This window comes from Puma concolor, chromosome B2 (genome assembly GCF_028749965.1).
Source record: "Puma concolor isolate L17-30 chromosome B2, mPumCon1.1.hap2, whole genome shotgun sequence".
Taxonomy (NCBI): Eukaryota; Metazoa; Chordata; class Mammalia; order Carnivora; family Felidae; genus Puma; species Puma concolor.
The window spans coordinates 3,333,823-3,350,665 of NC_141671.1; the positions used below are offsets into that span (position 1 = coordinate 3,333,823).

The 16,843-nt window shown below is 49.7% G+C and overlaps 2 protein-coding genes across 6 annotated transcripts in view; one reads left to right on the forward strand and one right to left on the reverse strand.

Moving 5' to 3' along the window:
- LOC147580609 (histone H2B type 1-C/E/F/G/I) overlaps nucleotides 1-16,843 on the forward strand; it is a 505,297-nt gene that overhangs the window by 287,696 nt on the left and 200,758 nt on the right. The window lies entirely within an intron of this gene.
- Nucleotides 5,081-16,279, reverse strand: ZNF391 (zinc finger protein 391). Of its 5 annotated transcripts, none has more exons than XM_086705756.1 (4): nucleotides 16,034-16,279; nucleotides 15,606-15,658; nucleotides 9,277-10,037; nucleotides 5,081-8,522 (listed from the first exon to the last, which is right to left on the reverse strand). In XM_086705756.1, exon 4 carries the CDS (start codon nucleotides 8,443-8,445, stop codon nucleotides 7,372-7,374), a length of 1,074 nt encoding a protein of 357 aa, XP_086561882.1. In that variant the 5' UTR covers nucleotides 8,446-8,522; nucleotides 9,277-10,037; nucleotides 15,606-15,658; nucleotides 16,034-16,279; the 3' UTR covers nucleotides 5,081-7,371. The 5 variants fall into 5 exon arrangements, with proteins under 5 accessions (XP_086561882.1, XP_086561883.1, XP_086561885.1 ...); XM_086705757.1 differs by having other exon boundaries at nucleotides 9,277-10,040; XM_086705759.1 differs by lacking the exons at nucleotides 15,606-15,658; nucleotides 16,034-16,279 and adding an exon at nucleotides 14,182-14,440 and having other exon boundaries at nucleotides 9,277-10,040.

Below are 16,843 nucleotides of genomic sequence, written 5' to 3' on the forward strand. Positions count from 1 at the left end.
TTTGGCTTTTACGATGAGTAAGACGAGAAGCCACAGGACAGTTCTGAGCGGGGGTGACATGATGAACAAACATTTGAAGAGGGTCCCTCCTGGTCGTGTGCTGAGAACAGACTGTGTGTCTGTGTGTGCCCGGGGTGGGAAGGGGGACAAGGACGAAAACAAGGAGACTAGTTAGAAGGCGACACTCCAGCAGAGATAGGAAGGCAGCCTGCGTCAGGGTAGAAACAGTGGGAAACAGTTTGATTCTGGAACAATTCTCAAGCAGGGCCAGTAGGATCTGCTGCTGGACTGGATGTGGGATGTTTTTATTTTCAGTTGCCACACTGCTCAAGAGTCCTTTTAGACTATGAGGTTGTAAGGAAATTGTTAACCGTGGGAAGAGGCCTATCAGAGAAGATGAAAAGTAAGGGAAAATATTAGAGAATGGTTCTCAAGGACTCAAATCTCCAGCTTCCCATGAGAAGCCAATGTTCTGAAGAAACCAACTGGCTAGGTTAATACAGCTCCAGTCCGGGGTCCTGGAAGCTGGGATAAACGGTGAGCATCACGTGGGAAGAAATACCCTACCTCAACCCTCGAACTTAGTACGGATCCACATCCGGTGCCAGACTACCTTAGTTTCTGTCCATTTTCCAAAACAGAAGATGTGGCTCAGGTTGTATTTCATCTACAAAATGAAGGGTTTCGAGGAACTACGGTTACTTTTTTCAGGCATGATAGTAGCACTGTGGTTACACTGTGGTTACAAACTGTCCCCGGTTTTTAGAAATGCATAATGAAATAGGCAAGGATGAAATTACATGGTGTTTCAGTTTCATTTAAAACATCTCAGCAAAATACAACCCGACACCCCAAAGGCAAACAATCCAATTAAACAACGGGTAGAAGAAATGAACAGAAACTTCTCCAGAGAAGACATCCAAACGGCCAACAGACACACGAAAAGATGCTCAACATCGCTCATCATCAGGGAAACGCAAATCAAACCTACCATGAGATATCACCTCACGCCCGGCAGAATGGCTAAAACCAAGAACACAAGAAACAACAAGTGTTGGCGAGGATGCTGAGAAAAAAGAATCCTCACGCGCCGCTCGTAGGAATGCGAACTGGTGCAGCCGCTCTGGAAAACAGTGTGGAGGTTCCTCAACAAATCAAATACAGAACTACCCTATGACCCAGGAATCACACTACCGGGTATTTACTCAAAACATTCACTACCTCAAAAGGATGCGTGCTCCCCTACGTTCATAGTAGCATTATTTGCAACAGCCAAACTATGGAGGCAGACGAAATATGCGTGAATGGAGACGCCATATGTATACACAAAAGAATATTATTCAGCCATAGAAAAGAATGACATCTGCCTTTTGTAACAACAGGATGGAGCTAGAGTATAATGCTAAGTGAAAAAACTCAGAGAAAGACAAATACCATATGACTTCGCTAGTATGTGGAATTAAAGAAGCAAACAAACAAAAACCCAAATGAGCAAAGGGGGTAAAAAGAGAGACAAAGAAACAGACTTCAGACTCTTAACTACAGAAAACAGACCGACAGCTACCAGAAGGGTGTGGAGGGGGGATGAATATAAAGAAGTGATGAGCATCGGGCATTGTATGGAATTGTTGAACCACCACATTGGACACCTGAAACTAATATAACTCTGTGTGTTAACTATACTAGGATTTAAAATTAAATTTAAAAAATTTTAGGGGCGCCTGGGCGGCTCAGTCGGTTAAGTGTCCGACTTCGGCTCAGGTCATGATCTTGCAGTCCATGAGTTCGAGCCCCGCATCGGGCTCTGTGCTGACATCGGGCTCAGAGCCTGGAGCCTGCTTCAGATTCTGTGTCTCCCTCTCTCTGCCCCTCCCCGGCTCGCACTCTGTCTCTCTCAAAAATAAACATTAAGGGGCGCCTGGGTGGTGCAGTCGGTTAAGCGTCCGACTTCAGCCAGGTCACGATCTCGCGGTCCGGGAGTTCGAGCCCTGCGTCAGGCTCTGGGCTGATGGCTCAGAGCCTGGAGCCTGCTTCAGATTCTGTGTCTCCCTCTCTCTGCCCCTCCCCCGTTCATGCTCTGTCTCTCTCTGTCCCCAAAATAAATAAACGTTGAAAAAAAAATTTAAAAAAAAAATAAAATAAACATTAAAAACAAAACAAAACTTCAAAACAATCAGTAGATATGGACTTGGTGTCTTGATTCCCCACCAACCCCTTTTCCTCAATTCTATCTACATGATCGCCCTTCCTTTCCATCTCCTTCGTTTCCTTTCACAACCAAATTTGAAAAGACCTCGTGTTGGGAGAGTAAAGGCAAAAGGTGACACAGAGAGGCAAAAATGGCTTTGATGAGATGTAAAAGTTAAATTTATCAGCAGCTGCTGCCTCTATGTCCCCAAACTCTGCATAAAGAGCCATCAACTAGGATTTCAGGCTGAGGCTATTCCTCAGCAATTTCAAAGTCCATGTTCCTTTTTCTTTTAAAAAAGATTTTTAACACGTATTTATTTTTGAGAAGGAGAGACAGTCGGACCGACTGAGCCACCCAGGTGCCCCATCCATGTTCCTTTTTCTATCTTCAACTGCTACAAAATAGGTCTTTAAGTTCATTTCTTTTGCGAGAGAGAGCGAGCGCGCGCAGGGAAGGGGCAGAGAGAGGGGGACTGGGAATCCCACGCAGGCCCTGTGCCCACACTGCAGGCCGTCCAACCGTGAGATCGTGACCTGAGCCGAACCAGAGTGGGCCGCTCAACCCACCGAGCCACCCCGGAGCGCCCAACGGCTAAAAAATACAAAAGATGCAACACCCGCTGATCCGTGTGCAGGAATAGGTTAACTCCTATCACGAAAGGCGGAAAACCACTAGAATTTCAACACAAACCTTAGCATAGAAACGGGACTGAAAAATAAGTATACTGATTCAGCGAACACAGCCAACAATGCACTTCCTTCATTAAAACGTAGTAAAGCAGAATCTAGAGTCGGCTCTACACACCCCTTGTCAAAAGGCACGAAGACGACGTAGAGAACAACGGAAGTCACGGTCGAGGTCCGCGAGGGGAAGCAGAGCGCCGGCGAAGGCACCCGCGCCGCTCACCTGCCGTCCCGCCGCCGCCGCCTGGTCCCGGGGAGCCGGGCACTCGCCGCACCGCCGGCCCTGCTTGCGTCCGCGCGGTAAACCGCGCTCACGTCCTTCTCAGCAGGTGAACCGAGGTGGTGACTGCTAGTTCTAAACTGTCTCAAAGTAAAAGCCTGCAAGCTAGTTTAAAAAGAAAAAGAAAGAAAAAAAAAAGAAACCCAAGCAGCCGCGGCGGCAGCCTCTCCTGGGCCGCCCGGACGCCGCGCTCTCCCGGCCCCCGGGCCCACGTCGCCCGGAGCGCCCACAGGACTCGGGGACGCGGAGGCCGGGGGGGGGGGGGGTTGGGGGGGTAGGGGCCTGCGTCGCCGGGAGCGCCCGCAGGACGCAGGGACGCGGAAGCCTGGGCCCGGCAGCGTCCGCAGGCTCCGGAAGCGGCCGTCGCGCCCACGTCGGGGAAGCGCCGCGCGCCTGGCTCGCCGCCGACGGAGGCCGGGAAGGGCCGCAGCGCGTCGGCACGCAGGGCGCGTGGGAACCAGGGGCCCGTGCTGCACGCTGGCACGTGCGCGCCGCGTGAGGCGCACGTTCCTGGGGCGGGGCTTCCGTGAGTCGAATCGCTTGCGGTGAGCACCGGTCCTCCCAATGATCACTCTTCCCTTCTGACTTGACCTCCCCACGGGACATCCCAGACGTTTCTGGTTCCACATTCACTTCTTCGAAAAGACGCAAGGTAATCACTGTCAGACGGTCGGCATTTAACGTGTTGTTCATTGGCTACCTGCGGACGGCAGATCAGAACCCCTCCCTGCAGGTGCCGGTAGCTTTAGTGAAAATTAAGAGCAATTAAGGAACGGAACCTCTCTCCGGCTCTTCTTCGTCGCCCGGATCTGGACACCGTGTCTTCCAACAACCGGCCCTCTCCGAGTCTCAAAACCACTGCCCTTACAGTCCAGCCTCCCACCTCGTTTCTGACTGCCCTCTCATTTCCAGACCATCCTGTCTCCTCTCCAGAATTAGTCCTTCCCCCTGAAACCACACCTGATTAGCACGATACGATCAGTAACCTCCTGTAGTTCCCTTATTAAACCCAAACACGATCTAGGACCCCAGGGTGCCATCATCGAGGTACCCAGTTCTAAGTCAAGCTTCTCATTTGCACTTCATTGAACTTCCTGCCACAGTCCAGTTCATCTACTGCGACAAACAGGGCTTTCCCATCTCTATGCCTTTCCTTACGGCTCTTTCTCCAGACCTTGCCAGGGGCCAGCTTAAGAGGCCCAGTCCTGGTCCTTGGTAAGTTATGTAACATCTGTAAACTTCAATTTTTTTCATCCCATTATGTAAGCAATTAAAGGACTCAAATATGTGAAAAGATCTTTTCTTCTAGCACCCAGTTATTATGTGATTATCCAAGTATTCTGTGCTCTGCTCCTTCTAACCCCACTCCACCCCTACCCTTCTGAGCCTCCACTATGAACTATTCACTGGAGAACCTACTATATGCTAGGTGCTGTGGAGAATATATTGGTTTTCATTTTTTTGTTACCAAATGTATTGTATAATTACATGCAGACCAATGGAGAAATGCATCTTAAATCTATTAGGAAAGGTTTGTTTTCCTTGAAGAATGGACTTTTTTTTTTTCTTTCCAAATACTAAGTAAGCAAATGCTCTATTCACTTTACTCACGTTAGTTGCCAGAATGCTCAGTTTGTATCCCTATCTGGATGACTCAAGCATGCCAAAAGTTGTCCTGATCTTGGTCTTCCAGGCTTTCTCCTTTCCCTAATGCTGATTTGTATGTGTGTTTGTTTTTCTATTTTACCATATGTTGTAAGCTATCTTGAGTCCATAATAGAGTTGTAATATAATAGACGGCTCTTGACTATTACTGAGGTTAGAAGAAATGTCTCCTAATCTAATGGATGGTGATCCCAGGCTTCCATTTCTGGTAATGGATTTACAGACCCTGCAGGGGATGAAATGAAAGGCTACAGGCCAATGTGAAGCAGTAGAATGATAACAATTAGCATTTATTGAGCGCTTACTTTGTCAGCCACTGTTTTCATCACTTTACATGAATAAACTCATTTCATTTGTTCCTTACAACAGTCCCACGAGATGGAAAGCCAAGACGCCAGCATCCCAGAGCTCTAAAGGACACTTAGTCCCAAGAGTGAATTTACATAATTCAAAGTAGGACAAAAAGGACCAAAATATTTATGAGGTCATCTCACCAGTCAAAAGACTAAAGACACTGCACTATTAAATTAAACCCTCCTGGTTTAGATTAAAACGAGAGTGCAGACCTGCATTGTACCATGTGTTAGATGGGGCTTCTAAGAGATTTAAGACAATTTCTAACTTCAAAAGTTTATGGAAAAAAAGCACCTGAAAGGATCTGAGAACAGAATAAGAAAGTGTGTAATGTAGGAAAATACACGCAAACCATCACTGCAAAGGACTTCTTTTTTAATGTTTATTTTTGAGAGAGAGTGTGAGTGGGGGAGGGGCAGAGAGAGAGAGAGACACAGAATCTGAAGCACACTTCAGACTCTGAGCTGTCAGCACAGAGCCGGACACGGGTCTCAAGCTCACGAACCACGAGATCATGACCTGAGCTGAAGTCAGACACTCAACCGACTGAGCCACCCAGGCGCCCCTTCTGCAAAGGACTTCTCAGGTGGGGAACTAAGAGTGTCAGTGGGGGCAGACTTGAGTGTGGATAGGATTTGCAGAGACACAAGGAAAAAAGCAGGAAGTGTAAAAGGGTGCCACAGAATAGTTTGAAAAGAAGCCAAGTGTGAACAGAGGGTGTGGTAGGGACAAAAAGGACAGGTCTGCCCACGGATACCGGGCAGTAATGGAAAATAAGGAAATGGACCTAACTGTGGAAGGCCTTGAAGTTACAGTTTGACCTTTTTCCCAGGAACAATGAGAACTGTGGACTCTTCAGACAAGGTGATTGTTTAGTCAGGCATCGAGTTGGAGACAGGGAGACAAGGGCAATGGTGTTTACTCTCACAATCTGGGCCCAAACTCCTGAGGCCCCGGCAGCAGCAGTTAAGAACAGAGAGAGAAATCAACTCGTAAGCCATTTCAGATAAAACCTAGCCAACTGATTACCTGGGATAAGGTGGGCAATAATCACAGGGCATTTAGGGACTGCTCAGCACTTTGGATGCTTTAAAGGGATCTAAAGAAAGGTTTGTGTCTTCAAGAAGCTTACAACCTCATTGAATAACCTCAAGTATTATGGCCCGATGAAATGAGACTATTCTGGTCTAATTCTTGCCCAAAGTTATAGAGCTCATCACTGTTAATCAGAGAACGTTGGGAGGTAGGGAAAGTGTGGATCAGCACACAATCATGGATCCCAGCAGAAGCGCAAATGTTAAGGCCTAAGGGTGGCCAAAAGTGCCAATTCTGCAAATGTCAAGTAGGAAAAAGACTAAGAAATAGGCACTGAATTTGTCCTTGAGATCAGCTCTACAGGATCAGTGAGCATTAGGGCCAGAGGGCTGAAGCTTCATGAAGTCTGTAAACAAAAGAAAAATTTAAAAACTAGGGCAGCATTTTTTCTAAATAATGGAAAAATTAAACGTTAAGTGTCAGGACATTCTTGGTAAGGAAGACATAAAATACTACTAGGATTACTTAAGCACATTAGTAGAACCATGGTTTATACTTTGAGGAAAATACGCTACAGCAAAAAAAGGTCTAAGAGAAAAATCCGTCCTTATAAGATGAGGGACTGAATTTGCCTCAACGCTATTATCACCAAACCAGTGGGAGTGTTTTGTCCTGTTCTGAAGCCAGCTCCTTCTCTTCTGTGACTAGAGCCAGCATCTCTCTCTCTCTCTCTCTCTCTCTGTCTCTCTCTCTCACACACGCGCGCGCGCACACACACACACACACACACACACACACACACACACACACACACACAGGATTTCCTCTTAAGTAAAGGGGCTGACGTGGTCGGGAAACAGAAGGTTCACTGACCGTTCAGGGAGCCAAGCCCTGCGGAACAGATAAAGTGAGCAAATACAAGGTGTCAGGTAGGAGGTCTATACTCTAAGTCTGGAGTCCTCCAGAATAGGGGATGGAACGTGTTGGCTTCTGAAAGTCATCCCCTTGTCTTGATCAGTCCTTTGAGCATCAAGGAAGGAAGGCAGGAAGGCTAACTTGAAATTGGCTTCTGGCCAGCTAGTAGAGCGGGGGACTCCCAAGACGTGTAGCGACAGGAAGTCACGCTGTGTGCTCTTGCACTGCCATCAACGAGAGCTCAGATATTACCCTTTCGCGTGAAGCTGCTGATGTCTGATGAGAGTTGAACTCTGACTGAAGGCTTTCCCACAGTCATTACATTTGTACGGCTTCTCTCTCGTGTGAGTTCTCTGGTGAATGATGAGGGAGGAGCTCCGACCGAAGCCCTTCCCGCACTCTCCACACTCATGGGGCTTTTCTCCGGTGTGGATCCTCTGGTGTTCGCTAAGGGACGAGCTTCTGCTGAACACCTTCCCGCAGCCGCTGCACGCGTAGGGGCTGTCCCCGGTGTGCGTCCTCTGGTGCTCAACGAGGGAGGAGATCCAGCTGAAAGCTCTCCCGCATTCGCGACACGCGTACGGGTTCTCGCCGGTGTGTATGCGCTGATGCTGAATTACGGTTGACCGGTCACCGAAGGCTTTCCCGCACTCGTTACATTTGTAAGGTCTTTCTTGGGTGTGAGTTCGCTGATGCTGACTGAGGTTAGTGCTTCGGCTAAAGGCTTTCCCGCACGCACCGCATTCATACGGTTTCTCTCCCGTGTGGATCCTCCGGTGTAGACTAAGGTGAGTACTCCGGCTGAAAGCCTTTCCACACTCACCGCATTCATACGGCTTCTCTCCGGTGTGAGTTCTCTGATGTTCGAGAAGGTGTGTGCTTCGGCTGAAGGTTTTCCCACACTCGTGGCATTCAAAAGGCTTTTCTCCACCATGAGTTCTACTGTGGACCATAAGGTCTGACTGGTAACTGAAGGCTTTGCCACATTCATTGCATTTACAGGGTTTCTTCTGTGGGAAGAGTTTTTGGTGTTTAATTAAGTCTGAATTGTCTTCGAAGTGTTTCCTAGATATGGGGGATCTAGCTCCCTCTGGAGTTTTCTGCTGGGTATTAACTTCTGAGCTCGGGCTAAATTCACTAGATTCGGGACCTCTCTCCCTCGTGAAAATTTCCTTGAGGGTCACCGACACTTTTCTGATCGCTGTTTTCCCAAAAGAAGATGTCTTCCGTACGGGACATTTTGTCTGCCTTGACAACTGGCCCCCACTTTTACAGGCTTCTTCATTCGTACGACCTTGGGTCTTCCCTCTGAGACCTTCCATTGCTGACCCTGAAAACTCTATTCTTCGGCAATAGCCTGAATGGTGTTGATGCTTTGGCTCAGTTCAAATCTCCCTATCTGAAAGACATTTAAAGTGCAAACGTCACCTGCCTCACCTGCCTCTAGTGTGGAGACCAAGGGAAAGAAGCCATCAGGGAAAAAAAAAAAAAAGACAGCAAATTTGCAATTCACACCTAGTGTCAGCTTTCTACGGGGAGAAAATAAAAAGGGACAGTTGAAGGGAAGTGAACAGGGACAGAAGAGATAGCAGGCTGAGATCCTATAATAGGCATGGTGAGCACAGAGACATCAAGAAACAGGGGGAGGGAGGCGGGTGCTATGCTGAGCCCAAAAAATGGAAATGAGCAGGTAGACCAGCTGATGAGCGGAGAGCAGGGCTTCGAAAGGAAAATGAGCTGTTAGTTACTGCAGCCGACGAGTGGTAGTAAATGGGAAGAAGGGAAGGGGTGAGAACAGACTCAGTGTAGAAGAGACCCCCTCTGAAAAAGCAAAAAGTGCAGGATGACTCTATCAAGCGTGAATGCAATCATTTTCTTGGCCCTGAGAGACAACAGGATTTAAGTAACTACAGCACTGCCACTGCCACGGGTCCCCCAGCCCTCCCTCCAACCGGTTTAGGTGTTCTTCTGAGCAAGTCTACTACCCGAGACTATCCGAGTTCATCTCCACAGAGGTCATCTAGGCCAGCTCACATCTGACAAACAGAAAGCAGACTGGGTAGCTTCAGTCACCTGGCGAATTACAAGAGCTTAGACTAGACCTGACGTCTCCTAAGTATCACATTGGCAGTCTTTTCAATGATATCACTCACCTAGACAGGGATTTTCGGTCACTGAAGATCCAGCATCCACCGCTGTCCTCCCTCCGACCGAATGACCACGTGCAGTTCACATGCTGGGATTCCGGCTGATGGGAAATGATGTAACACAGGGCTTGTCAGAGCTCGGTCTTAATGCTTCGATGTACAGAAAAGACACTGCCAACTTTCAGAGGCTGTGGCAGGAGGGGCTGGCGAAAACGGCTGTGTGACAGGAGCTAAAACTGGGCTCCAAAAGGTTATACACATCCGCATCAGAATCCCTTCTAGAGCTTGTTGCTCGAGATATCTTGGCTTTGCCTCAGGCCTAGCAGGTATGATATGGGGCCCAGACATTTGTATTTAGTAAGTTCTTATAAGTTAACAAGTAGAACTGTCCCCAAAGAACCTTAGAAACCTACTCTAAGTGGCCTGAGAAATGTGCTGGCTGAAACCAGCCTCCCCCCCACCCGACATTCCTCACGTAGGAGGGTCTAGAACATAAGCTCGGCTTCCCACAGACTTCCTGCTGCCGGCAGGGCCGGCACTTCCCAAGGATCTCAAGGCTCCCAGGTACTAGGCGGCTAGCTTCTCAGACGCGCCCTGTTAAACAGCCGGCACCCCACAGACTGCCTGGCACCAAGCGGTCTACTTACCCCCCCCGGCCGACAGGGCTGTGCTTACACTGGCTCGTAAGGGAAGAGCGGCAAGGCCCTCTCCCGGGACGCTAACCCGTGCCGAGTGACCGGCGGAGCACCCCGGCTGCCACAACCTTCCTGCTGGGAAAATGGGAGAATGTGGGGATCTGCGCCTTTTCTTCTCCCCCATCTCTGGGCTCCCAAGTTTCCCCACTGAAGCTTCTTCTTTAAGCCATTCTCTCGTGGACTCATCTGCAGCCCCTGTGCTTGACAACAGGCTGCAAACCGTGTAACGTTCCCCCTAATGCCTCTGCTCACACATCTGCCGGGTTAGGAGATGATCTGGTTTCACAGGTATTTCCTTTCTCGTAGACCAGGAACCTCCCAGATGTGAAGGTGAATGGAGGACACCCACCAAGAAGTCACGCAGGGTGAGCCTCGAGGGCAGTGTGATGATGCCGTCTGTATCCAAGAGGGCTGCTGTCCGTATCCAGGGTGATGCCGTCTGTATCCAGCTTTGCCAAAAACCTGCCTTTCAGCTGGAAACAGGGAACACGGAAGCCCTACCACCAGGCTGAATAAGAGACTAACTTTTTTTGATCCTTGCGGCACAAATCCAGTTGCACACCTGATGCCTCCCCCCTTAACCGGACTTTGCCCCCCTTTGCGGCCCAGACCCTTTAGCTACTCTAGCATTACTTTGTTGGCGGTTCACTGCTACTTCTCTGTCTTATTACAGTAATCCTCCTCGGGAAAGTTTGGGGAATCGGTGAGCGTTTTTTTGTTTTTTTCTTTTTCACTGTCCCGTTGACTGGATGGTGCTATTGGAATTTAGTGCAGGTCAGGGATAATGGGCATTCCTGCAAAACAAAAAATGTTCCCGATCCTGTGAGACTTTCAAAAAAGTTGTTAATAGTCACCTAACGCTGCTTTACATACAGATACAAAATATGTTGCGCAGCTTTGATATATATTGGAAAATTAAGGAAATACACTTCTTTTTCTTTGGATACTAGGAAGTGTTCACCATTCCAGGAAACTCAAACCACTCACGGTATTGAATTCACAGACGTGACATTGGTTTACCGGGCTGTATTTGTAGCTGTTGTCTGCACAGTGATTCTATAGATGCTGCCACCTACTTCATCCAGCCTTTAAGTGCTGCAATAGTACTATCCTAATAAGTTACTTTCCTTTATGTCATAGGTAACGTGTTGATATTTCGGAAGTTACATCTACAGGTCATTACTATTGTTTGTAAGTTTTACTTCAGGATGATGAAGGGGACGGCAGGTCTGAAATGAGGAGAAATACTTCTCTAGCGAAATGGAACGAAAATGGTAACAGTTGCACGTGCGTGTCACAGCAGGTAAATCACAAAGCCTCTAAAGCCAAGTCCTCGTCCCCAGCAGAAGCCCTTGGACATATGAGAGCACCCGCACGGCCACAAAGGTGATGTGGAAATGGGACTTCTGTCCGTAGTGGAATGTGACCACGTTATTACATATTGTAGTCCATCCTGGAGAAGAGACACTGTTGAGAAAATGTTTAGGTTTGGGGGGATTTGTTTAAGGTTTTCCCCTCAACCAGGAAGATCTGAAATTTGAAGATCTTTATAAATTTTCTTAGAACCATGCAAACATAGGCTATCTAAAGTAAACAGAGTATCCTGAACAGAGAAAGAACTAGGACAGAATTCAAAGGAGATGGCCAGTTTGAGGTCAAGTGTCTCCCTCACACTCACTAATGCCTTGGCGGTTGGTACAAGGAGCCAGTGTTATATCAGGGCATCTAGAAATCAATTCATTTGTTCCGGTTGTACAAGTGTCGCCAAATGTAGTTGTTTTGGCATTTCAAATAAGCTCACTGCATGTGTAACTGTACCATGCATTTTACGTTTGTATATGTGGCATGTGTGACCGATACATAGAAACCCCACTGGGGAACGTTTCTACATTAAAAAAAGGAATTTGGGGGCGCCTGGGTGGCTCAGTGGGTTAAGCGTCCGACTTCGGCTCAGGTCATGATCTCACGGTCCGTGAGTTCGAGCCCCGCATCGGGCTCTGGGCTGACGGCTCAGAGCCCGGAGCCTGTTTCAGATTCTGTGTCTCCCTCTCTCTCTGCCCCTCCCCCATTCATGCTCTGTCTCTCCCTGTCTCAAAAATAAATAAACATTAAAAAAAGGAATTTGGAGCGCCTGGGTGGCTCACTTGGTTAAACATCCGGCTTCGGCTCAGGTCACGATCTCGCGGCTTGTGAGTTCAAGCCCTGCGTCGGGCTCTATGCTGACAGCTCAGAGTCTGGAGCCTGCTTTGGATTCTGTGTCTCCCTCTGTCTCTGCACCTCCCCCTACTTGCGCACGCGCTCTCTCTCTCTCAAAACTAAGACATTTAAAAAAATTTTTTAAAAAAAGGAACTTGGGGCGCCTGAGTGGCTTGGTCGGTTAAGCGTCTGACTTCGGCTCAGGTCATGATCTCACAGTCCATGAGTTCGAGCCCCGCGTCGGGCTCTGTGCTGACAGCTCAGAGCCTGGAGCCTATTTCAGATTCTTTGTCTCCCTCTCTCTCTGCACCTCCCCTGTTCATGCTCTGTCTCTCTCTGTCTCAAAAATAAACGTTAAAAAAAATTTTTTTTAAATAAATAAATAAAATAAAAAAAATAAAAAAAGGAACTTAACTTGGAAGCTCTTGAGGTCTTTTGTGTCTGCTTATTGTGAGCATTTTTATGAATGTTGACTCATTTATGCCTCCCATCAGTGAGAGGGATGCTATGATTATTCCCACAATACAACACAGGAAGAATTTGAGGTACAGAGAGGTTAAGTAATTGGCCCAAGGCCAAGTGATAAATGCTAGACTCAGGCTCACTAAGGAGGAATGCCTCAGTTGCACTTTTTACTCCTGTGGCCCCTAAAAGGCCAAGAAACTAACCTCCACAGATACCAGGATACCAGCATGACCTTGACCGCAGAGCAACATGGAGGTTTAGAGAGTGCCTGCCTCTAAAAGGTGATCACCCTGAGAGGCTGCAGTAAGTCCCAAGCACCCTCAAGCCCTAACCCTGCAGCCTGAGGATCAAATCCGCCGGCCCACAGTGCAGGTGGCATCCTTGGCAGGAATCGGCAAAGTACCAGATGGAAGCCCTGTGGTGTAAGCATTCACCAGGTAATCTGGAATTTGGTCACAGCTCTGTTGGTAGCTATATAAAAACCTGGGGAAAACCACCAATCTGGTTTTATGTCTCTCCATATGTCAAATGAAGATGTTAGACTTGATTTTGGTCCAAAGGTCTCGGATTCCTGGAGTTTAATTTTAGGTCCCAAAAGCTAAGGGACACTGTCTGCCTAGACTAAGGGGATGAGACTAGAATGAACCTTGTCTTTTTCAAAGCACCAGAGAAATGTGAGAGCCTAAGGTCCATGTGTCAGATGAAACCATTCAAGAAACAGGCCAAGAGGCTGTGTTCTTCAATCACCTGATGACGAAACAGAGCAAAGGAGTGGAGAGCGAGACATTAAGGGCGGTCGGCAGGCAAACAATGGCGAGTCCCATCCGGGGCAAAATTGGGCAGAGTCACCTGAAGGAAGTTCTTGAAAAGAGAAATAAATGTATCCCCTGCTTGGTGAGGTGACAGACGTTCAGAAAAGAATCCTTCCCTTACATGGGCTGTAGCTCTTCTAGTAGGACAGACAGCTGCCTTTCCCTCTTCTACTTCCTCCTGGCTTTCTGTTTGTCCAAAAGCAAAGCTGGCAGAGGTCTTCTCCTGGGCAGCCAGAACCACTGGTCTAGCAATGACCACCTCTGGCTAGCTGAACGCAACCTTAAGGGTTACGAGGTAAAACAAATGCCTAAAAGCAATCCTTCCTCCTCCCAGAGACAGAAACAGGACAATACACACGGATGTCTGACCTTAAGTCCCTAACTCTTTAATGACCAAAGGTAAAGGAGGTGGATCTGGGCCAAGCCTAGACTCTTCCTAAACTCTCTAGGTGAATGGAGGCATATAATCCAGCCTCTCTGTCAATTTCCTCACACGAGGGTGTGAGCGACTGGCAGTCTCTTACTTCCTCCTGGGGATCAATACAGAAGGCAGCTGCCACCGCTCCACCATCACAGGGCTGTGCATCCCTGGGCGGGTCACTCGCCTTCCTGAAAATCTGGTCCCACACTGTAAAACGGTGTAACTACTACCTGCTTTTCTCACAAAGCTGTTAATGTTACAAGTTAAAAGGTAGCAAAGCATTTATAATAAGGAATATCAGACACAACACAAGGAGACATACCGCAAATGAAGTAATTTTAAAATTGTGCTGGTGCACACTTAAGGGAAGTTGCTCTCAGGGGCACCTGGGTGGCTCAGTCGGTTGAGCATCCAACTTCGGCTCGGGTCATGATCTCGCGGTTTGTGAGTTCAAGCTCCACGTCGGGCTCTGTGCTGACAGCTCGGAGCCTGGAGCGTGCTTCAGATTCTGTGTCCCCCTCTTTCTCCACCCCACCCCTGCTTGTGCTCTGTCCCTCTCTTTCCAAATGAATAAACATTAAAAAATAGGGGCGCCTGGGTGGCGCAGTCGGTTAAGCGGTCGACTTCAGCCAGGTCACGATCTCGCGGTCCGGGAGTTCGAGCCCCGCGTCAGGCTCTGGGCTGATGGCTCAGAGCCTGGAGCCTGTTTCTGATTCTGTGTCTCCCTCTCTCTCTGCCCCTCCTCCGTTCATGCTCTGTCTCTCTCTGTCCCAAAAAAAAAATAAATAAACGTTAAAAAAAAAAATAAAAAAAAACCAAAACAAAATGAATAAACATTAAAAAATAAATAAAAAAGGGAAGTTGCTCTCAGAGAACTGGTGAGGTCCCCTCCAGCGGCTGCTGCTCTAGAGCCTGGACAGATCCCGGCTTTGGAGGATGCACACCAAGGCATGACTGGGCTGTGTGACCCAAGTCTCAGGGAGGAACCCCCAGATTTCAGAGAGGGCAGGTCATTGGATGTCCCCAAGGTTAGGGCCATGCCCTTACCCAGATTTCCCTCCAAGGGATTTCGCGACCATAGTGTGGGAAGTCGCCTTCCATATTCTCTTTTCCTCCTTCCTTCCTCATCCTCTCCTTTTCTCCTTTTTTTCTCCTTTCCTCCTTCCTTCCTCATCCTCTCCTTTTCCGGATCACCTCCCTGCTTCATGGATCCTGCATCCCTTCCAAATCCTTTTCTCAAGCAGAGCAGTCACAAGCGCCCCAATCTTCCCAGCGCTGGCCACCTCCTGTTACCCTAACCATCCGAAATTCTTCTGCCCATGCCACTTCTTCTTAGAATCAACTTGGAATCCAGCAAGAAGGCTCGCTTAGCTCTGCTCCCTTCAGTGTTAAAAATTTATGTCATTCGGGAGGAAGCCGGTTCGGAAGGTTCTGGAACAGCTCTTCTCCAAGTGCTCTGTTTTGTAGTATTTCAGCTGGACCGCTTGCTGGAGTCTTTGCCAGCGCGCAAAGGAATCGGCACGAGGGCCTGGGCAGCCTCAGTTCAACCCTAGAACGGGGGCGAAGTCCTGAGACCGACTGCAAGATGGTCTTCAGGCAACAGCGTTCGGGGAAACCGGCTCAAAATAATAGCAGATCACACGATTCGATGCACAGAATTTGTCAATACCTCCACCAATTAATAAACTACCATATCAAAGTACGAACCGTCACCATCGGAACCACAAAATGGGGACTACTACTCACAAGATCTGTAACGTCATGGAAGGTGCTTCATCTCTGTGCCTCAGTTTCCTCATCTGCAACATGGGAGCAAGAACAGTGCATGTCACGGGGTTAATGCGAGGATAAGAGGAGTCGGTCCAGGTGGAAAAACGCTTGGACCAGTGACCGGCACACGGCAAGCACCGGGGACAACCCGGTCGCCCGGCTGAGCCCAGAGGGGAGCGGAACGCAACTCGGGTCCTGAGCTGGTGGCGGGGACGCACCCCGAGACCACCCCCCCCCCCCCCCCCCCGCCGACCGCGCAGCCCCAGGACCAGCCTGCCCCCCACCCCCACCCCGGCCCTCCGCAGCCAGCGTCCCCGCCCCCGCGGCCACACCACCCGTGCTCTCCGCGACACCGCTCCCCGGAGCCTCCAGGCCCGGCCCCGGGCCCCGCGCGCGGCACTCACCGGCCGCCTCCGGCCGCGCGCCGGGACACACCCGGGGCCGGGCCCGCGCGGTGACGGAACCGGAGTGCGCGCGGCGCTCGAGGAAGCCGGAAGGGTTAGCGGGGAGCCCTCGCGTCGGCTCCCACGCTCCCCGGTTTGCGGGGTAGCGGCGCCTCGGCGCTCGCGCTCCGGGTGGAGCCCGGCTGCGCGGACGCGGCCTCACCCTGCGCTGACGAGCCGCCGCCGGACGGAGCGGGCGGGGCGCGCGGGCGGCGCGGGCGGCTCTGCGCCTGCGCCCCAGCGCTCGGCCCCTCCCGTCGGGCGCGAGGCTGAGGGAGGCGTCGGGGGCCCTGAGCGCCTCTGTGCCTTCCACACGGCGCAGCGCAGAGCAGGGGTGCCCGGTGTTACCCAGCGCACCCGGACCACCGGGCAGGACGCAGATCCCCAGGCTTCGCGCTCCAAGGTGTCCCCCTGGGTCCGAGGAGGGGCGCCGGGACGCGGCATTTCCGGTGCGCGTCGCTGGTTCTCCCGATGCCGGCGTCCCCGACCCGCCCCGGACAGACAGGCTTCCTCGCCCAGCCTGGACGCCAGACCCCACCGGGAGCCGGGGAGATGGGTGAAATCAGGACCCTACCCTGGTTTTTCTCAGATAAAAACCCAGCTTTTATCATACACGAAATAATTTTTTAGTCTCTGTGTTCATTTTCCCCCTAAATTATTTGTCAGAACCTCAATGTTGGAAGATGCATTCGAATTCATCTAAACCATGAGTACACTACCCAGTCAAGCCCAGTGAAACCCTTACATGATAAATATTTTATAACATTCTCT

Coding starts and splice junctions, on each gene's coding strand:
- ZNF391 (XM_086705756.1), bottom strand. CDS start 8,445: ATGGAAGGTCTCAGAGGGAAGACCCAAGGTCGTACGAATGAAGAAGCC.